The sequence below is a fragment of the Cataglyphis hispanica genome, chromosome 4, assembly GCF_021464435.1.
Source record: "Cataglyphis hispanica isolate Lineage 1 chromosome 4, ULB_Chis1_1.0, whole genome shotgun sequence".
NCBI classification, from domain to species: domain Eukaryota; kingdom Metazoa; phylum Arthropoda; class Insecta; order Hymenoptera; family Formicidae; genus Cataglyphis; species Cataglyphis hispanica.
In genome coordinates, this window is record NC_065957.1 from 4,286,287 (window position 1) to 4,310,020 (window position 23,734).

Sequence of the window (23,734 nt, forward strand, 5' to 3'; positions counted from 1 at the left end):
AGTTATATCAGATATATGTTTATGTGAACTTTTTTTTCTTTGTATCCTGAATCGACTATTGTAATATTTTCCACTTATTAGGAAACATCTTGTATATAAAGTATAAGAAAATATATACTTACCTGGCAAGTTATGTATTGTTCATACTGTTATCATTCGGACGATTGTGGAACTATTTCTAAAATCAGTGTCATGATATAATGAGACAGGTGAGCTTTTATAAAATTCATATTGTATATTACGTAATTTTGTTTTTTTCGCAAAAAAAAAATGTTAGAATCAGTTTAAATTTATATATTATAGCGCATTATCTCTTTCTCTCTCTCGCACACATTTCCTCTCTCTCTTTTCCTTTTTCTCGGCACGGCATGGAGATTTGGTTGGCTGCATGAAAGACAGGTATACCTTCATCTGCCCATACAATATACATTCAAATGACGTCTTCAAGCGTGTTACCCTTTTTTTGTGCGATATAATACGAGGCACAAATTAATATTTTTGCTGTATGTAATTGTTGTTGTAATTGTTTGTTTTCGCATATGTTACGGGCTACAAGACAACATTCGAACGTATCTTGACGCGAACAAAATTGATACGAATGTACAATATTAATACTTTGTGATAAAAAAACATAATTGATATCTCAATGAACAGTTATAGTCAATTCAATAACTTTATTATAATTCAATGGCTTTAATCCAAACATTTTTCTTGGCATTTTTTCATTAAAAATAATCGTAGATTAAACTAACTTTATAACAATATATATGCGCGATATATCATTATTGTAATTATCCGTTAATTTGCGAGCTGATCGGAATAATCGAGCAATCCCCTTACCAATAGGCGATAGCCTTTCGATGGACTCTGGGCGAGAATTTTGCTGCTTATAGATTATCAATAATAAAATAATGTTACGTAAAATGATGAAAGCTTGTTAATTGAAAAATTTGCGAGTTGTACGCGAAAATCTTCATTTTAATTCTTCCCGCGCTAGTAACGGCTCGATGAATGCACGAAATTTTGAAATACGATGACGTGAATAGTGATAAATGGGGCCGAATCAAACACCGAACAATTTGTCTCGATTATCACAGCCATTGTGATACGCGATATCAGCCACTCCAATAGCTCGATTAGCAGTTTACGGCGCGGACCTTTATTGTTTACCGGTTATTGGTTATTCGATGCACAGATTTATGATTTTGCGATAACTTTGACCATTTCTAGTCGATCGCGTTAGGATAACTTGGCGGGATGTTAATATCGTGTAATTAACGCGTGCTAAACAGCATGATCAATATAATTGTGTTGCAGTACCGTTTTACAGTGACCTGATAATTTGCTTAATGAGGATACATCTGCTCGGCAGCTTGCTTGTTATCCTTGCGGTTAATCAAGTTGGTTCGCAAGCATCCTGTGGTGTTACATTACAGAAACGTTTAAGCTTGGTGGAACTTTGCAGGCAGACGCGGAAATCGGAGCGAATCCGAGCCGGTAAAATTAGGATAGACGCTTTAGTGAATAATGTATCGCTAATAAATGATAATTAAATACATAATCACGTTGAATGTAATAATATATAAAGTAATATAATAGTAAAGTAATATAATATCTCCTTCTAGAAACGTGCGAGCGTATAATTCTAATTAATTCTAATTAATTGCAAATCAACCACTCGTTAAGAAGATATCCTAACCGGTCCTTCACTGAGATGTCTATCCTTTGATTAAATCTCGAATAGAATCGTTCGAATAGAATCGCGCTGGGAATTGACGAAGGTAGTGTTCTCTTGCGATACAGACACGCGCGCATCTCGAATGCCATGCGATCTATATACGTTTAGAATAAGACGTTTTGAGAGATACAACGCAGCCAACTATCTCCGTTTCTCTTATGTCGGTGCACAATATGTTAAACGAGTAACACACTTTCTCTCTCTCCCCTTGTTCTCTTTGGCCCACCCTTTCTCCTCCACCCTTCTGTCACGACGATAAAAAAGTTCGCGAAACTTTGCTTTTGGCGCCGTGGAGCATTGTCTCTCTTTGTCATTGTCACGGAGTGCTTCTCAGCAGCTCGAGGTTCTCGCGAGGTTTCCCCCCGCGTGGGAGCTCGTCAAGCCTTCATCTAAGCACCTGACTTGATCGGGCGAGAAGAATAGCGACGGCCAGGAAGAATAACGACGAGCTAACGGCATCCGTTCGTGCGCCGCTATGATGTAGCTCGGCTAAACTTTCTCCTGAAACAGCGTCAAAAACACTCACAAGGAAACACTCGCGAATGGTATCTCACTGATTTATCGGGAGATAATCTTTGGTATAAAAATCGTAGTAGTGGAAACGAGTAGGTTACTCGTATCTCTTAGACTTAAGGACTGTCACCGATATTCCGTCAAACTTTTATAGCGCAGTAAAATATATACAAAGAATATAAAGCGTTCCTTAGTTTAAACACGTTCGAAGTTCATCAAAGTCAGATGCTCAGATAGTCGCGAGTGTTTCCTTCTCGAATAGCCCGACCGAGCTTGCATGAGTTCGTCGTACATTAGTTATAATGAAAGCGTCAGCGACATGATGCAAATATCGGGAAGTATCTTGTATAATTCGATTCCGACCGAGAACGTGCCGAGCCTATATTACGCTACGCGGAAGATAATCGAAATGACGTTTGCGAGTCTCACTCTGTATGTTGCTCTGGGATAGCGAATTTCGCGGCCCATATTCCCAGGCGAAGACGCAGACGCGAAAGAGGCGTCGGAATTTATGAACGTATTATTTTCGCATATCGCGCAAAGCGAGACTCGACGTGAGACGATCCATCATCGGACGATCGTGTCACGCGAATTTCTCCGTTATTTTCGCGAGATAGAGATGTTTCTGGCTGTTACATTTATTTTCTTATCTTTAATATTTTGTTGCAAAAAAAAAAAAAATGCAAAAAAAAAAATAATTAAAATTTATTATATTCCAAAATTGAAGCATGTAATCCTTCATAATTTTTGACATTTTTAATTTTGTAAAAAAAACTAAAAATTGCAAGTGAAATAATATTTATCTAAGCTTAAGTAAAGAAAAGAAAAATAACTATAATAACAAAAAAATTGCAATGAAGATGTTCTACTAGCTCGAGAAATGCGATGGAGGATATTTGATGAAGATTAGCTTGAAAATTATAATATGTAATATATAACAACATCAAAGCTACCGTGCAAAGTTTGCTCGCGTAGTTGGGAAATTCGACTTACTTAGTTTCGTCGTAAAGCTCGCGCGCGAAAGCGTTTTAAGAAGGTCCTTTGCAACAAGTTCCGACATCTCGGACTTACTCGTAGGAATCAAGTACCGGAGGACTTTTAGGCGCAAAACACAAGTTCAAGATAAATATTAGACGATACTAGAGTACGTACTTTAGTAATAAATAGTCGAGTGAGTCTATACACATTGCAGTTACACATTGTCAATTACTAAAGACTCGCGACACGACATTTCTCTCTTGGTAACCGTTGCCAGTCTATTTCTTAGAATATTAGTCATCTCGAATCAAGATAAATCTTCACAAGCTAGCGGATAATAATTTAAAGACAGACCTCTTCACAAATTTCATGCAACTTTTAGTTGAACAAAACAGTAATAGTCGTGGTATGCCTTGTTTGACGTAAGTGAATTATCGAATGAATGGTACTTTGACAGCAATTCAATAAGGAAGTATCAAGAAAAAATTGAAATATAAAAGTCTCCTCACCGTTTAGAACATGCACGTGAACCGTCGCAGGTTGGTCCGGCAGGGTAGTAAGCTGGCACGTGTAATTTCCGCTATCCGTAGGTCCGACCTTAGCTATACTGAGAGTCGAATTGGCCCCCTCCTCCATCAGATCCGTTTTTACGCTGTAACCATAGATGAATGTAGATTCGGGAGTCAAAGATCTCTCGCGTATATTTTGTTTCACGTTATTTTTTTCTTCGACCTTATCAAAATCTACATACACATATATATAAAATTTTCATCTTAACTCACTATCAGAATTTATATCTCAGATAATTATAAGAATTGCTTATTATGATACTTAAAAGGTATGATCGATAAATGCGCGACTGTATATGCGTCGACGACGATAATACTCTTGTAAAAAACATTTCAAATGAAGTTGCCAACGTAGAATCGTTGTAATGCGCCAAGGGAGAGAAAATCTCCTAAGGCTAACGAGAACTGCTCCATTTCGCCGGTTTCTTTGCCACTGTGCCTCGCTTCTTTGTCTTAACTAATCGCCGACGCTCCATCACCACTGAATCGTTTTTCTTCTCTTTTTCTCTCCGTTTGTCTTTTTCTTTATTTTCCCTCTCACTAATACACCCTTGTCTTTTCCATTTCCACGCTTTTACATCAGTTTTCTTATACAAGGGAAAGATAAGTTAATTGCAAATCGAGCCGAAAATTATCAGCTTTCGTGAGAGTAGCTTGTTCTCTGTGCAAACAGTAGATCGAATAATAAGCTCTGTCGAATAAATATTTGCGTAAAGCACACGCGGACTCTATCTTGATAACACTTTATATTGATCAACAGTCGTTTCTTTTTATTGTTCGCAAATTCGCTTCTTCGGATACATAGAATAACAATATGTGAACCATGATGTATGGCTTATAAAAGCTTATATTTTCTTGAAAAATATATACGTAATTTTCTATTTGGGGGAGAGATGGGGAGAACTGTCGGGAACAGAAAATGGATTGCAAAATTTGAGATAATTTGCGTGCAAAATGCGCTGCCCTTGATGATTTTCTATTCTTCGATCATACTTTATGTTGATAAAATTTTACCGAGCATCCCTCTTACACAGAATCTTCTATCTATTTCGTATATAGACGCTAGGAAACGATGTATACGTCGGATTTGCATAAACAATTAAGTGGAGAAATATCTGTAACGAGACATGTCTTTCACGGAATCGCATTTCGAGGTGGAAAGAACGGGCGAAGAATGCAACGCGTCTTGGTCTAAATGTGCTAAATGCAGGCAAAAATACACCCGGTTCCTCGAGAGAGAAAACGATTTCCCTGTGCAACTAAGCTATGCTGCAAAGACGTCTTGCGGAAAATTGCTCTCGCGCTTGACGTTCCTATTTTTGTGAGAAACAGGCGAGAAAAAAAAAAAAAAAACAAAATCGTTCGAGTGAGCATTCACGACGAACAGGGGTTGTAGGTGGTACGGTAGCAACAGAGCAGCAAATATTAAAGGATAGGAAGATAGATATGTTACGTTTATGTACATAGACAAAATTGAGATATTGTTTAAAATATAATAATTAAATATATTTTTTAATAATTATATAATAATTTTTTTATATAATAAATATTTTTTTTCTCTTACACACAATATACTTAAAGAGAAAGATGTGTGTGTATATAATTATATAATAGTATAATTAGTTTTAATAAATATATAAATTAAAAATTGTGTTATTTTTTTAACAATTTTATCGACAGTCTCACCGATTTTTGGCAACGCCATCGTGTTTAAGTTACATGTGTCAGGATTATTTATGTTGAAAAATTATTTTACCTTTTATATTTACTTTTTAAAGACGATTTGACGCAAGAGTGGCAGATGTTCGTTCAATAAATATTTTACGATAAAAATTTTTAGCATATTCTTTTTATTCTGTTTTATATGCTACAGACGTGATCGCGTGGAATAAAATCGCGTGCTTTTACCGATATCATTTTGGATATATTGTTGTCGCACGTTTCCTACGAGAGTAATACAAGTTTCCAAAGTATTATTTGATAACGGAAACTGTCCCCTTGCGTTTTGTTTTAACAACTGAATCGACTCCGAAAGACTATATTTAAATTTCGACCTTATCTAAGATGGATATTACATCTATAGTATTCTGTCATGAACTGCCATAACTTTTATACGATTTTGTTCACAAGAAAATTAACGAGAGCGAGAAAAAGACAGAAAGATAAAAAGAAGGAAAAAAAAAAGATAAAATTTAATATATAAATCTCGATAGTTTTTTTTTGAATAGATCGAATTAAGAAGGATTTGATTTACGCTGCAACAACTGCTTTATTTAATTAAATTAATTGAATCGCTCCGAGATTTTTTAGCGTAAAGTATCGCTTTCGCAACGCAATCCCGTGCAATCGCATTTGTTATTCTGTTATCGTCATTGCTTCCACGTTCTACAATGATTAACATGAAATCCCACAAGAGAGAGAAAGATCGTCGTTTGACAACTGCTTCTCCGCTTTCGCTATCTTTAACGTAAGGGAGCGCCCTTATTTATTCCCGGTTACGTGTCGCTAAAAGTGGAAACTTGCCGTGACCGGGAAAGCGCTCTTGAATCGCGCCGAGCAAGCGAGACTTTAATCGAAAAAGTTGGTCCATTGCAATTTGTCGCATTCGTTACCTCCGGCCGGTTGAGCACTGGCGGACGATCGCTCGTTTATCCGCGACGTCGAGCGTCCACGCTTATATTTAGCCGATCTAGTTTTTGCAAGAGAAGATGCTTATGCAATTAATTCGATAAAAAAATGCAATTTGAAAATAAAAAGCGTTGTTTAATTTAAAAAAATAAAAAAATAAAAAATAATGTTTGTTAAATACGAATGTCTCTCTCAAATACACGGGAATATCTATTGCAACTTGATTATTATGATTATTGTGCTATAAGTAATTTTTGTTTTAATTTCACAACAGTTTTTAAAAGATTTAACATTGTATTTTAGTTTTGAAAGTAGTTTAACGTCTCGCCCAGCGCGTATTTTACTGCATTTGCGAATAAAGTCGAGCTGCGTATCAGTTAAGTAATAGGATTAATGTCGCTGCTGAAAACTTCGCTCTATGTACATATGGCAATTTTAATACAATGATAAATGGCAATGGGCCAAGTGTTGTAAATTATATCTTTGAAAAAATCGGGTACTCTAAATTAAACATTGTTTAGAGAGGAAAAAAAAGGATAAGGGGGAGGGGAGGGTGGCGAATAAAACATCTATATTTCTTTGTAATCTTGTTTAGCCTCGCACTTTACTTTTTTTATCTCTCGCCAATTCGGGTTTACTTAAGCCAGCGTGAAATCTCAAATTTTTCACACATCTTCGCGTATCATGCAGATACATGCTCACCGAGATTTCGATTTCTTTTTTTCGCAATTTTGCTCGAAAACTGACAATGCACAACGTAACGCAGCCGGAATAACAATGATTAATTGCGCGGGATATTATTTTGATCGATGAATTGATGCTGTTAACCCCGTATAAGCGATTAAATATTTCTCTATCTACGACGCAATCAGTCGAAACGTATTGGTACCGTATAATACTAGTCATTTATCATTCAACAACGGTGTCGACACGCGACAAATGTGCTTTTTGCCGATGCAACATCTGTTATGTAAAATAAATTCAATAATCAATCTATTAGTGTTCTCACGCATATGACATTGTAGAAAAAATCACGCGAAATGGAAATGACAACTTATCTAGTTAATTACGATTTGTTTTTTATCTTTAAGTTATCTTAAGAGTTTAATTTCCGATAGCACAGAAGAATGTATTTATCAAAAAATTTTAACGCGCTAAAATAGGCATCTCTTTTATCCTATCGCTAATAATTTAATTAAAGAATTAAAATATAAACTTATACTGTGGATTTGAAAACTACATTTTAAGTGACGAAGAGACTTCTCACATATATTCAGAATCATTAAAAAAAATCAAATAGCAATTTTTTGATAAAAAATGTTCTCCTCTTTTGCATTTTACGCGCGATTCATATAACATTTTCGAAATTTAAATAAATTTTATGTGACACTTTCTTTTTCTTTTTAACAGATTTGAATATCTTTCATTATAAAATTCGATCTTTGATACCTTTGATACCTGTCATCGCAAGCATCGATTTCATGTTAATCTACTTCATGGTTGTCACTCTTTCGATTTTTCAATATTCTCGGCTCATTTTTTTATAATAAGTTGGATAGTTTATAGACAAATACGCGCTTTTGGGTACTGATGTATATTGATAGATTAATTACCCACCAGTTATTCCTGCAATTAATTGTAAGTTAATTGCTTACCGTTGACCGAACAAAACCTAAATAAAAATCGAGATTGATTCCACTATAAAAATATAAAAATATTTTAAAAAGTATACTTTGTAGTGTATGTGCCCCAGTGCTTTTGTAGTTGCCTGTCATATTATTTTTTATTTTAATTTCATATCGCGTGTAAGAATCAGCTGACGCTTGATAGATCGCCGCTGCCTTGACAAAAGAAACCAAAGTACGAGGCAGACTGATCATTAATAAATCCAGGCGAGCGGTATATGTCCTTCATCACGACATAGATTGGGTCAAGTTTAATCTATGTTGCGGATAAATTAAGATAGATCGTAAACATAACGTTAATTCTCGACGACGCGGAAAATTCGATTTAACGCCGGTCAACTATGGCCACGTTTTCTGCATTACTATCGTCGTCGTCACTGAAAGTTTAATTACGATCCCGAAAATTTAACGTAATTTGACACTGCATAAAATGTTATTTCCCTCGTCGCCCTTATGTCTCACGACCGTGACGCTGTCAAGGATTCTAGTGCATCTTAATGGATTAAACGCCATGTTAAGCGCAATAAATTCATTGTCACGTTGCCTTTAAAACGAATAGCGCTCGCAACTAATTTTATTAATTTATAATCATATCACGATTATCACGATCATCACTTTGGAGAGTAACGATTAATACGAAATTAAAGTATGCATTTTAACAATTCTTATTTTTTTTTTTTTTAATTTTGAAGAAGAAAATTTTCTGTTTCTCATAGAACATACACAGAATCTGACAAATTGTTTTGCATTTGTATGTAGAAGTTAATAGTTTTGAAATAGACATCTTAACATATATGTGCAATGTAAAAATGAAATAATCCAAGTTTTTTTTTGCGCGTAGAAGTAAAAATTAAAAAACTAAAAATGTAAGCATTAAAGTAAAATGATTTTTTTTTCTAAAGGACGTAAAATAATTCTTTAATATGTAAAAAATGTGAGACGTTTCGACATTGTCGAAAATTTAAGTTACTATCTTTTTTTTGACTTCTAACGAAAATTCTTTCGTTGCATACCGCAACGTTGTTTCGTATTTTTTTTGCATTGGTGCACTGGAACCGACAATGAGATATCTAAAAGTACGAGGCCATCAGCGACACGTTGTTAAATTATGGGAGAACAGGAAGTAAAGGGGAGGGGGAGGTCGATGTTAGGTGATTAATTAAACGAAAGGTTAAATTAAGCGAGATAGCAATAATTCTCGCCTGGCGCTGTAGACGCTGCTACGTTGGGAAAACGAGTGCCATGGCACTGCAGCAGTTCCATGTGCAACGTGTTTACGGTCTGTGGTCCACGTAGGGTCATACGTCCCAAGTGAGCGAACAAGAAAGGAGCAGAGAGAGAGAGAGAGAGAGAAAACATTTGACATCGGTTCCCACAGGATGTACCCCCGAGGTCAACTAGTACAACGTGCATTCACAGATACCGAAGCAAGTTTAAAAATTGTCGCGACGCGACGAAAAGTTTTTAAGAACGAATAGAAATGATAGACACGCGAATCTGAAAGAGACGTAAAATTGCTCTTATATAATTTATGAAAAGAGAGTTTTTATTTAATTTATTTTTAATCGGATTCTCAAAGGCTCGCTAATTAATATTATGTGTCGCACGGACGGAGCAAAATATTTAGCGCCGGTGCAGCGCTGCGTGACTACCGGGGAGTGGAGATCGCAGGAGGACACACTATATTCCGTCCCTCGCAACGAGAACCACAACCGTCGTGTATGTACAGCCGTCCGTATGTACAGAAGCGCGCAACGCAAACTAATTTCATTTACTGCCCCGCCGTGTGTCTCGCCGGCGCCTAACTTTAGCCTGTCAGAATGGGCCCACAGAAGCGTCGGTCTCGACCAAGAACCCCGGCCCCCCGAACACCGAAACCTTTCTCGTCGACACGCCGCCGTTCAGCAGAGCTTTCGCGGCTGCTGTCATCAGCCGTGTACAACCGCCCCACGTGAGCGCCGTGTACCGGCACGTACTTTCGGATCCTTCGGGGATTCTCGTATTCTGGCTCGAGGAAATCTCTCTCGCAATCCCGGGAAAAGGGGTATTGGAAGTGATGACGCGAGAGATACATTTACTTCTCTAAAATTACTCTTACTTTACACGAGAAGTGTAAATTGTCAGCGTTCTCCGAAGCTTTCCTCAAAGGATAGCTCTCGCTAATAGATGGCTCGTAGCTTGTCATATTTTTCATGAATTTAATAAAACAATTTTTCCCGCCTTTTATATTTAGGAAAAAAAATTTTTCGAAATTGATAATTTTTTTTCTGTAACAGTAAAAGTAAATTAGTTATCAAAAACACAGCGAGAGTATCATCGCTGCGCATATTTATGCGAATGTCAAATTTTCGTTTTGTTCGGCTTTTTTGAATTTTACAGTGGACATCATTCAACGTGATAAATTACGTCATTTATCATGTTTAACAAAAGCGATGCTGGACGAGACAAGAAAAACGTGAATATACGACAACTTATAAATGGTATAAAAATTTCGCGAGTCTTTTTCTGACACTTTCGTGAAATTTTTAGGCTTGATTTGCGAACAAATCGGAATACGGTTCATAATGGAATGCTTTGTATCCATATCTCATTGACGTAAAACGAACTATATATTAATGAAGCTTAATACGCGATGGCATATCTTGCCCTTTCTCTCCTTTTTCTTATTTCCTAAGTTTTATTCAGCTCGACAGCTGAACGAATCCGTTCGCTATTATACGGATCGCGGATAATGAATTCTTATGCTCAAAGAATCAGTCCGTTGAAATTCCACTGTTCCAGCCAACTCTTGAACTCGGGAATCTATAATAATATATAATTCACGACAATGAAAGCGAATCATATTTTTTAACCCTCCGTAGCTTTGAAATGTTCCGATTTCCGACATACAAGCGGTAAGAATTATATGCTCGATCTAGATTTGACTTTTCCGGACCGTTTCCGCCAGTTGACACAGAGTCTTTCAACTGCGCGTAAATGCTCGTCAAACAAGGAAAAGTTTCGTGAATTAATTACACTCCTACGCTCGCATAACCGCGTCAAGTTTGCCTGACGTTTAGATTATACATTTCCCATATTTGAGAAGTGTTTCGAGTTAGAACGACTTCGTGCAAGTAAATTTCGAATATAATGAAGCTATTAAGCTTAAAAACCCTTTCGCATCGTGCTGATTTCGCTCAATCTTCCTCTCTCTTTCTTTCTCATTAAAATATCTCACTAAAATTATATATCTTTTTATGCGTTCGCCTTTCATGCATAGATAATTATAAGATAAAATGTATGATATTTCAGTATATGAGATACAAGTCGAACGCTCAATAAATGAGGGATAGACAGAGAAAAGTATCGCTTATACATAAATGCAATATAAGTTAATTAATGGGCAGATTAATGAAGGATTGTCACTGCTCTCAGGTGACACTAAAACAGCAGGCGAAAAAACGCGATATTTAAGAATATTTAAGTCACCTGATGCCGCCCCTTGTCGTGTCGTAGTTCAAGACTCTGTTGCCGTGAAGCCACTGGACGACGCTGTATTGCACTTGCATCGCTATATGACGCACGACGCATTGTAGTTCGATAGTGCTATCAGCCTCGTAGTACTTGTCCCGCAATGGTTCGCCCAGGGCGTCCACTATTTGGACGGACGGTGCTGAAATTCGATGTAAAACGAGTTACACGTCAAAAAATAAAATTTATTGATAAATTTTACTCTCCAATTTTTGCAATCGTGTCGAGATATCGAAACGGTAAAAGAAATTTTGTGATTCAATGATGATACTTTTTGTTATATGAGGAAAGAGAGTAGTACACTTTCCAAGAGCATATCGTTATCTCTTTACGTAGCAAACATTTGACTATGTCTGAACACATAATTTTTTGGTCAAGAAGAAAAATATTGGCATCGTAGCAAGTTAGGAGCTTTTCACGAGTGCATTTCCCTAAAAGTTTTTATCCTCTTACAAGAAGTTTTGGAGCTACTATATTGAGGTAAAAGTACTTACTACGTTTCGTTTAAACATCGCGGCATCGTAACTTGCACGAAAGTTGTATATGCGTGATAGTGGGTAGTTTGTGCGAAACATATAATTCTCATCAAACTCTTGCAAAAAAAAAAAATATCATCCCATTATTATGGCAGCTTTGCTGCAGTGCGTATGAAACTAATTCAATCACAACAATTCTATATTAATGGAAAATTATTTTTATCTTACAAAATTTATACGTCGTATTATTTTTTGCAGTTTTTTTTCGCATAAAAACAATATAAAAAATTAAATCACAAAGCAGTTTGTATCGGTAAACAAAAATTCCATTATTGACATCGGAAATTAATTGGTAAGAATAAAGAAACAATTGATCGAAACTGAAGCTTGTGTGAGTTAATTTTGTGAGAATAATATACGCATTTTATTTTGTGGCGCACGTTTATCATTGATTATTGGTGCAATATGTAATATTATATACTACGGTAGTTTCTTTTTTTACTTGAGAGAGATCCTTATACTTTAATATAACGCGATCAACATTATTTGCTGTCAATGGGAGTTTGTCTGCAATTTGCGCGTCATGAAATTCGGCCATATATACGAGTGTGATATTGGATTACATCGAACTCGGCTTTCAAATATTTAACTTTATGGGCCAATAAATATCTCTCATATTGACGTCATTGGGTTGTCCACACGATCGAGCATCGAAATGCGATCGGGCCGTCCAATTTATTCGTATATTCCCATCGACGCGACGTCTTTCATCGAACTGGACCATTTCCAACTCTCTCTCATTCTTTTTCTCTCTGAGATACTGGGTATCTATTTATCTACTTGCGTAGGTATATCGCGTCCACGAAGCCGAGCAACGTACGGCTACTAAAGAAAAATCACGAAAAAGGGAAACGTTTTGGAGATAGATCAGAGTTCCCCTCCTTCCCGATTCTGATGTCCGACCTCATGAATACCACGCAAAATATAATCTTTCTCGCGCTCGCTCTTTTCTCTTTTCCTCAGCGTTTTTTTTTTTTTTTTTTTTTTTTCTTTAGGTTCCCCATTTGAGGTATGCCGCGTTTTATTCCACTCGCTTTTACGCAACGCGATGTAAAATTTTTTCCCATTCCACCCATCATATGTGGAAATATGTTTTTCGTTCATTTTCCTTTTCTTTCTTCTTCACCCGATAATTCCATGTTAACGTTTGCAAATTTCGAGGTACTACATGTTTTCGCAGTTAGTACACATAATGAAACTTCAACCAAATATTTAAAAAAAAAAATATTTATTTGTGTTTAATATAATTGCAGCATAAAATGTCTAAATTAAGTGAATAAGATTTATAGGTAGATGAAATTATTTTCATCGAAAACTGTAACTAATTAAAATTTTCTAATATAAACTATGAAAAGAATATCTTTACTCGTATCTTATTTCTGAGAAATAAGATTTGAAAGTTTCTCGTTATTAAAACTGAATCTAGAAAGAGACATCATCCATTTTGCTCTTAAATTTGAAGAGAAAATGATAGTGCATATTAGCTATAAAACTCTTGGTGTATTGTAATTGTTAAAGTTTTTCCATTCTTTCTTTTATTAACATCTTTTCTTGATGGAAAGGACACGTGTCGACAAAATTGCCAGAGAGATTGGATGCATAGAAAGACAGATGGAGGTCGAGGAGAAAGGATTGCATACCAAAATCTCGGCTACTTCATCTCGCGCAGTCTCAGCCTCCTCTCTTCTAGAAGTGTTGATCCTTCGTTTTATGTGCGCTTGTCCTAGCAAAAGCGACGATCTCTTGACGTTCTTTGAATGTAAGTGTCCAGTGAAACGAACGCGATTATTTGCTTTGCATTGTTCTTCGTATTTGCGATCATCATATCTCGAATATGTCATACTCATCGTTGTACCGAGAATTATCAAAAAAATTACTATTTTGATATTTGTATTTTGTATTGCGTTAATTGTAAATAATTCACAGACTCATTTGACAATTTAATTGGTTCATGTTATTGTTCGTAGTTCAAAAAATCGATACTCTCTATCTCTCTCTCTCTTTACATTTGCCTATTCATATACATAATAATCCGCAATTTTCTCACGCTGATTCAAAAACAGCATTGATAATCGATTGGAATATGCGACAATAGTTGGATGGGATGCATTCACGTCACGTGCGTTAATTATTGTACGATGCAATCGTGATACATCGATAAAACGCTACTGCAAGATCCGTACAATAGGCAATTGTGCTTGCCGCAATTTAACTTTCAAAATTAAACAGATACGAAAGGGAATTGTTCTTTCAATGGCATTTGACCCATCAAACCACATTATAAACGATCGCGTGAAAATCGAGTGTACAAAGGCGTCGGCAGCGTGGAGCGATTAAACTTTAATTGTATGAATATCGAGTGACACCTCGATAATAAGGAGCGCATAATAAATGGCTAATAAAAACTACATCTGTGTTACAATGGCACTTTAGCGAAAAAAAAACGTAATAATAATAATTATTTTTATTAAAAAATTTAACACATGCGATATTTTTTTCAAGAAGTAATCGACAAACGCTACTATTTTGACAAATTAATAGAAAAAATAAAGGAATACACCGGAATAAAAATACGGAGGATGTTAAGCAGATAATCCCTTTGAACTCGCGTTAGGAAATTTCCCGCTGTAACACGAGGAAGCTACACTCATCTCATCCCACGTAGGAAAGCGGAAACTTACGATATAATCTCACATCGGCAAAGGCGCGCGGACCAAAAGATAAGTAAAAAGGAAATCCGCTTCAATACTTTTTTTTTTTTGTAAGCTTGTAATTTTATGCTATCCGGCAAAATCTTAGTACATCGCATTTTTATCTACAAATTAATCCAGTAAAATCTTTGGTGCGCGTTATTTTTCTTCGAGAGAGAACGAAAGAGATATGTAGAAGTCTGAGATATATTTTATATATGATTAGATGAAAAAGATTGCAATTAAAAATTGCAGTAATTATTAATTTTTTATACTTTCTAGAGTTATAATTTCGAAACTTTTTTAATAAATGGATACCGCTACTTATCTTTATTCTCATCTTTTAATGTTGACTGTCTTTTCTGAGAAAAACATAGTCTTATTGTCTACCGTTGCTTTAAAATTACACAATTTCTCCGCACGTTTATTAAAATCTTTTTGCCGCTTGCAATCGTTCCGTTGTCCATTTTTCGCTCCAGTTCCCTTCTAGCTGCCATTTCACTTTCGTATCCCTTCATTTTGCCGGATTGCTCGACACATCTCGATTTCGTTCTGAGCTAGAACGAGATGAAGTCCTTCCGCTTTGCACTCTATCGGTCCTCCCGAATCGGACAGACTGGATTTTCTCTTTCCTCTGCGTTCCCGTTTATCTCAGCTAAAGTTCGTTTTCAATTATCCTTTTAAGCGATTTCAACCGCAAGAACACCAAGTCGATTTATCCGATTGCTGGCAAAATTTCGCAATTCTAGCTTCTATTCTTTTTGTCTATCTTTTACCGTTTTTATACCGTTATTATCGCAACATATCGCCAGAGACATATCGCCGATTATCTTTCTTGGCTCTTTTATTAATTTAAATAAACACAAATGGTGTTAGAGAAAGAGATACGATTTAAGAGCAAGACTTTCTATCATATCAAATATTATTTCGATTCTTGAATTTATTACTAATTATTTTTCAAATTTCAATTATATATATAATTTTATATTCAGCTATTTTTGCTATGATTTAAAGGAATTCTTTGCGCTTCATGAAATAATCTTTTGTTCAGAAGAAAAATCTACATCACAATCACTTCAACTATCTAATCTCTTTTACATTTCTGCTCGTCGTAATGTCGTTAAAGTTTGTTTGAAACCCAGGCACGACACGAATGAAACAAAAAGGTGTTAAATGGAGAGAAGAGACATGTAAACTCGAGAGAATAAATAGTGGAAAAATTTTCGCTCTTTGCTCCGCTTCTTTGAAGAGGATAAAATAATTGCGTCAGATTGCTCAAAAGGAATTCTCTTAAAAATATCTACAAACGACATTTTACATACGAAATTTGATTCTGGAGATATGTAAAAAGCACATTAATTCTATTCAAAGTAAACGTGAATCGCAGAAATCTGCACACATTTTTCTCTCTCGCGTAACTAATGTTTTGATACGACATTATCGTCCTTATCACCGTTGCGATTTCGACGTTGACCTTAGACGACAGCTACGCTAAATCCACATCATTTACCGTTAATGTGTAGGTTAACATAAATGAACTTAGGTGGATGGGTGCTGATCTGACACTCGTACTGGCCCTCGTCGCTGCTGTTAACACGCTTGATTCGCAGACGCCAGTTGTCTGGATACTGAAACTCGATGGTGTACCTCGAATCGCCCGTATACGTTTGCTGGCCCACTGTCAGCAGACTCATCTTCTCGCCACTCTCCTGCCGTCGCACCCAGGATACCTGTAATTCCAAATTAGTGGTGAAGAATGCGATTGCGTTCCACTCGAGATCTTTTCAGAGGACGAGCTTTCAAAGCCCCGGCTCATTTTCATAATCATTTGCAATATCATTAGTAATCGCACAAATGTCTTCATAATTCTATAATATCTCGATGATATCGATAAACGTCAAAAGCAGATTGTTAAGTATTTTTTTTTAAATTCTTGTCTAACCGTTGATCGATGTCAAGAAACGCGTGTAAAATATCAACAGGTATATAAAGATTCGGATTTGTTCGGTTGTATCGACAATTCTTGCATATAATATTACGGATTTTGTACACGAGTGCATTCTGATGCCGTTATTTATTCTCTAAGAAAAATTTTATTCTCCGATGGGATTTCGCAGGGATTTAAAATATCTTTCTCCATGCCTTTACCTTCACAAAGTGCGATTAATATTTCTATTGCAATCTTGCGACAATTGAGAATTTTATAATATCTTGTCAATAATGATAAGAATTATTTCGATAAATTATCGATCATGCATCTCATCGTGTACTCATACTAATAATAAATCAATTTTGGCTATATATTTTCATTGAAAAATCTTATTATTAGTCGCAAGTAGATATCCATGTAATAATAATCACGTTATTTGTATAAGAAATTTGCAGAAAATTGAAAACCATTAATCCATATTTGTACATGTTTACGTAAGGGGGCAGATTGAGGTGAACGCGAAATAGGGGATGCCCATTTATCCATATAACTGAAATTGAATAATGTGTTGTCGAATAATATTATATGTATATACATATATATCTTCTACATGAATATCTACAAACGTTAATTATATATAGATATTATTGGTGCACTAGAAATTCGAGATCATTTAATATCACCGAGTACAAACATAGATTTTAATGTGGCAGATATCCATTTTATTCAAAAATGCAAAAATTAACGCGACAAAATATGCGATAAATTATATATTAGTGGGTTTTTTTTTCATATATTAATAAATGTAAATAAGACTTCATAAAAAAAATTGTAACACTATAGGAAGACATTTTATTTATTTAATTTTACATAATTCACAACGTCGTTGTATTGGTTTGCTATACCGTAATTTGCTGCCACGTAACAGGATATTATCTGTTCAAGAACCAGAGAGATTCATGCGCACATAACCGATATCTGACCGCATAATTTGTTCTATAGTTTGGTATATGGCTGATGCGGAAACGGTTTGTTACTGCATTACGAGCAGCAATAAATGCATTTGAAATGAACGTGGAAATAGTTGAAAATGCAAGCGTTACAGCCTTGCAACACGACACGGTTTCATGATTATTAAATATTAATTTTATTTTTGCAAAAGAGCTTCCACAAATTACAATAATAAGAATACAATCAATTAAAAAATATTTGTCATTATAAAAGTTTTATATCTGTCATGTTATATCGAGTAAAAGTATTCGTAAAAATGAAGAAAAAATTTCTGCCAGATATAATGTATTCGGATTTATAGTATTAAATTATTACGCGCAGATTACGCAAATAACCGGATTGCGAGCAGAGATTACGCGAATTCCTCCTTAAACTCGTTCCTTGAAGTTTAAAATATACGAAAATATACGTTCGCGCGCGAGCACCAGCAGATTAATCATAATAAGCTAAACGTAGCTTACCCGGACCGTAATAAGGCAAAATATTCCGAGATTAGTCGTGAATTATTGCGCAAATTCGTAACAGTGATTAAAAGGCGCGAGCTTGGACCGGATATGGAGGAGAAACGGAAAGAGGATGACCGAGTGTGATTGCACTTACCGTTTTGTCTTGCAGCAACGATATCCTACAGTCGAAAGTGACACTGGCGCCGGCCTGCACCGTAATATTGGAGCTCTCGCCTTCGAAGTGTGGGCCCCATTTGTGATCGTGATGATGCTGATGCTTATTAAGGGTGCTGTGCGTGTCGAAGATGTAATTCAGCATTGGTGCATCCGTCGGCACAGATCGCTTCGCCGCCGTCGTCGATTTCGTAGAAATCGAGTCGGTCGCCAGAGGCAATTCTGCAACAATATGTTAACGCATTAAATATTATTTTAAAACACAATAAATAATTATCTCAGAATTTACACGAATAAGTGTTACGAATTATGTTTTATTTTGTTTTAATATCGAGAAAATTATTACCTTGTTATACAAGTGTAAAAGCAAATAGGCAACAAATTATATAATGGAGAAACATATATTTTGTAATGTAATAAGTACAAACCGCACGCGCGTTGTGTACATTATATTATTTAACATTTCAAACAGCGGTATATAAATTACATATCATAAATATGCGCGCACTCGTTCGGATTGTCATGACCATTTACGGCGTAACGTCAAATTTTACGTGTACTTTCATATCGGGCGATTCTCTTTCCACTTTTTGCATTCAATCTGTCGCTTCCGATCGTAACTCGTGACTTTGTTTAATCGATTCGTTGGCGTTTTCCCGTTTCGGACCATCGATCAGGGTTATCGACGTCCAGCCGACCTGCCAATAACGACTCATATCAGCGTAAATACGCATTTATGGCCGTAGCAGGCCAATAGTCGAGACATATGACATCCTCGAGCCAATAGTCAGGACATATGACATTCTCGAACTGATATTCTCGCTGTTTATTATATATATCTCGCTGTAATTATACATTTCGATTTTTTCGTACAGACTTTCGCATAGTATGTTCCGCGTTATTTTATTTACTGAGAAATTTATAAGTTTTATTACAAAAATAAAAAGAAATGCGGATAAAAGTTTTTTCAGAATGTTACCTTTTCCATTTTCTTTCTCTTTTTACAATTACTAATAATATATATTTATAACTGCGTAAAACATTAAAATTTATTATATTTTTTATTTATATTTGAAAAAGCATTGCACTAAAGTACATGTAATTTATATTTTAATTTGATCAATCGTTGCTCACTGTATTCTATTTCTATTTCTGTATTTCTAAGTATAAAATTAAGAAAAAAATAATTCCTTTATCTTTTCTAAATTTAATTTTTTGAATAAACCAGTTATTTTAAATTGTAGGTTTCTCTTTTTTCTGTATTAAAGATGCGTTACTTTAAAATTATATGATATAAAATATAATATTATAAAAAATTATATGATAGTATAAAAGCATTTAAAAAAAAAATGTGACTTTAGTTCTTCTTTCTTTACTTTCTTTTACAACAACAATTAGTTCGACTCAAGCCTTAAGCAACGGCATTTCATTAACATACATCGTTTATTGTTCTACGGTCCTAGTACTTTCAACTTTGCTAATGATAATTTCCACAGTTAAATTTTATGCTACTGACAAAGTTCACAGTCCGACATCGTCGGATGCGTGGAATATCTTTATGGAATATTTTGTCGCAAAGTGGAAATTTTTTTCTAAGACGGACGAGAAAATAGAAGACGAGAATGTAAAAGACAGAGAAAGAAGGAGAGAGAGAGAGAGAGAGAGAGAGAGAGAGAAAAGGAGAGAGAACAAGTAAGATTTCGCATAGCGCAGCTACGATGGAGAAAGTCATTCCTCGTCCGTGTTTCGAGGATCACCGAGTTAGACGCTAACTCGCGACGATGAGTTTTTCTAGGTTTGTACTACGAAGGAAGCATCCCAGCAAGCAGACTAGCTTGCTGACTGCTTGTAGAATCGAATGTCGAGATACGAGGCGTCGAGCTGCAAGCTAAGAAGAAATAAAAGAGAGGTAGAATAAGGGAGAGATATTTCTTACTAAGTTGTAATGGAAGTGACTACACAGCTCTTGTTTTACCGATTACTTTGTCTCTCTCTCTCTTTTACATATGCGTTTCTTGGCATGTTAATTCTATCAAGTTTCTTTATATAAATATAAAAATGTATAAATATTTTTTTTTTTTTATATATATATAAAGAAAGATTGTTCTTTCGAGAATTATTAATTAATACGCGATAGGAAATCTTTATACTTAATATTAAAAATTGTCTAACGTTTAAGTAAAAACGTCTCTCACGGCTTAAAAATCAAATTGCGAATTGCATTTCTTTCGCGCTTGTGACAATCGTTTTCTCTAAAGTATAAATTTGATACACACGTATGTCAAGGACCTTGGAGCACATCGGAGCTACGGAAGCATTATAAATATCGAAAAATCGAGCGTGGGGGCGGGGAGGAGAGAGGGGGGGGGGTACGTTGAAAAATTTTGACGTACCGAGACGTACCGAAACTTCTCTATCACAAATCCCGTCACGTAACGCCAACAGAAGTTTCATCTGAGAGAGCACGGAGAGGACGTAAAGCCCGTTGCAGTCGATTGTTCCACGACCGAAGACGAATTGGAGCACTTGCACAGGTAATCCCGACTTTCATCGAGTCAGCGATAGGTGTATGAGGGAAGAAGGGGAGGACCGCCAGATTCGACATGGAATCCAGACGGCGTCGCGCGACAGAGAGGCAAGGGGAGTGAGAAAGATATATAGGGAAGCGTACAATTGCACGACGCGAAGTCGCACGTCAAAAGGGATCAGTATGCCGCGGAGCGTGAAATTTTCCTTCCCGCGCCCGCTACTCTTCGTCATCCCTCGTATTTTCGAAGCTTCCTTATCCCTTTTCTCTTTCTCTCGTCGCGTCGTGTCTTTCACCATTTCTCTTCTTCATCGGTCGTCCTCGTCTCCTTCCTCCTCTCGTACCGGCGTGCGTCAATTTCGTTCTCTCGATCGCGGAAATTTTCCCTCCGCCGGAGGGAAGAAAAACTGATCGGGAATTCCGGTGGAACTGTTGGAAGCGTGTCCCGGATACCGAGAAGAATCTATCTAGTCAGTCGGCCGTCGGCTCGTCACTCCCTTCTCTCTCTCTCTCTCTCCGTCTCTTTCTATCTCAGATATGAAAATCGTCATGCGAGGTGTTGACATTAGTATCACCGGTTGAAAGCCCTGCTTTGATATGGTAGCGTTGTTAAGGAAACGAATGCAAAAGTATATATGACATGAGTATATAATTTTCTTTCACGCACACTCAATCGATTCATGATGAGAACAGATACGAAATGTAATATTCCACATGGAAAACAATATTTTTGTTGATACATTGCATGGGTGGATTCTTAAATATTCCGACAAGACGCAATTAATTGTCAATCTATAATCTTCAATAAAATTATATTACATATAAATTATATATCGTCTATCAATTACGAAAATTTTACTTAATGAGAATCAAGCCAAGTTTAGAATATCAGAATTTAATAATTGGTGTCGTAAATTATAATAATTTACGCGTGTATTAAAATATTATAGACACGTCACACAAAGTATAAACCAGTCTTTGGAAACTTTCCCAATAGAAGCCGAGAAACGGAGCGTATCCGTGTCCAAACAGCTGACAGAGAAGTAAACAGAAACAACAGCGAAGCACCGTTAATCCCCGAGTAGTCACGCGCGGAATACGATGTAATTCTACTTCTAAAGTCCGGCATTCGGGTACTAAATAGAAGAGAGAGATGGTCGTCGTCGGTATGTTACTGTACCAGGTGATTGCAATCATTTGTCGGCAAAGTACACATTCCGAAATCACAAGCTGGACTACACGGCGTGACTAATTATACGAGCTCGTTCCAGTTAGATGCGACGTCTTGAATACACGTGACGCTGCGAAGAAACGCTTCGGGGGTCGAGTAATAAGGAGACATTTTTTTTTTTTTTATTTAAGTATACTTTTCTCTATGGAAAATACATAGTACGCCGAGAAAAAGAGACGAGATATAGTTTCGCGAATGTTTCGTCTCTTTGCACGTTGCATGAACGAACAAGAGAATCTCGTCCGAGGAAGAATCTCGGTCGCTTCAAGCATTGATCTATTCTACTCGGAAATCGTTTGTACCGTGGTGTGTGCGTTTCTACAGTTCTATCTTTGTTCTTGGGTCCGAATCCGAGGATATCGTTCTAGAACAGTGGTTTCCAACCCCCTTCCTATAATTGTCTCAGAGATCTCCATTTTCATACTCGATGGACGGACAGAGAAGCGAGACTCTTACACACACACACATGCCGTTGGGAATGCGTGATACAATCGCGTACGGTTTCTAAATCACGATAAATAATTCCGATTTGTACCGCAGTCCATTCCGTAGCTCTCTCATGTTTTATGCATACTTTACCATGCAGCGTACTACGTGTTACACATCGTCGTAGGCTCACAATGCAGTTGGGGAGATCTCTACAATACATCTTGCCGATCGCGCCTTTTGCTTCTCCTCTTTCTTTGGTATTGCTCGCTTTGTCAATGAATAGAATCATGGTAAACTTCGTCGCTTCGGCTGTTTTCTATCGATATTCCAGTATAATAAAATATATGTATACTGATAGAATTTATCGCATCTTTTTTGGCTTGTATGTATATATGCGAAAAACAATTTTGATGAAGAAAAGAGAAAAATTAGATATCTTATAAAAGTAATGTTATTTATATGTAATATAATTTTGTGTACACATTTTTATGTATATAATTTTATTATATACATATTTAAGAACAATTTATCTGTATTCATGTAATTTTTCATGGAATGGAATAATTTTCGTTATTTCTACTTTCAATAGAGAAAAACATTTTTTTAAAAGATCAATCTAAAATTAAAATGGAACAATAATATACAATATTCAAAAAAAAAAAACAATAATATACAATATTCAAAAGAAACCATTCAATATTTATGTAGTAGATACACACCACACTGAGTAAAAAAATCTTAGTAAATGTAGGTCGACCATTTCCGAGACACAAACATTTTTGTGTTAGCATTTTGATTGACTTACTGGCTTCTACGTGTTGCATGCAATGTTTACCTTAGTGTTTATAAACCGTGTTTTGAATCCTCATTCAATTTCCATACATACTTCATAACAGAAGATTTCACACAATCAGTCAGTTGTCATCAACTGACGATTGTGAATTCTATAAGAAGAGTGCTAAGCGTGTGTGGAAATGAAAGAAGAACATGTAGAACATTTTCTTTAAATATCGAGATAAAGATTTAGAAAAAGAGATTATCTTCTTTTCACGTCGCATGCGTCATGTAGAAGCTAGTAAGTCAATATGCTAATAAGTCATAATGCTAATAATACAAATATGTTTACATCTCAGAAACGG

General features: G+C 36.0%; 1 protein-coding gene across 3 annotated transcripts in view; it reads right to left on the reverse strand.

Annotated features, from left to right (window-relative positions):
* Positions 1-283: 283 nt before the first annotated feature.
* Positions 284-23,734, reverse strand: part of LOC126848721 (obscurin-like) — a 150,920-nt gene continuing 127,469 nt past the window's right edge. For 2 of the 3 annotated variants that reach the window (XM_050589829.1, XM_050589828.1), the window contains 5 exons: positions 18,389-18,630; positions 16,358-16,577; positions 11,580-11,763; positions 3,739-3,881; positions 284-2,239 (listed from right to left, as the gene is read on the reverse strand). In XM_050589829.1, coding sequence (XP_050445786.1) covers positions 2,124-2,239; positions 3,739-3,881; positions 11,580-11,763; positions 16,358-16,577; positions 18,389-18,630 — 905 coding nt within the window. In that variant the 3' untranslated portion in view covers positions 284-2,123. The remainder of the gene's footprint in view (positions 2,240-3,738; positions 3,882-11,579; positions 11,764-16,357; positions 16,578-18,388; positions 18,631-23,734) is intronic. The other variant, XM_050589830.1, reaches the window with a different exon arrangement.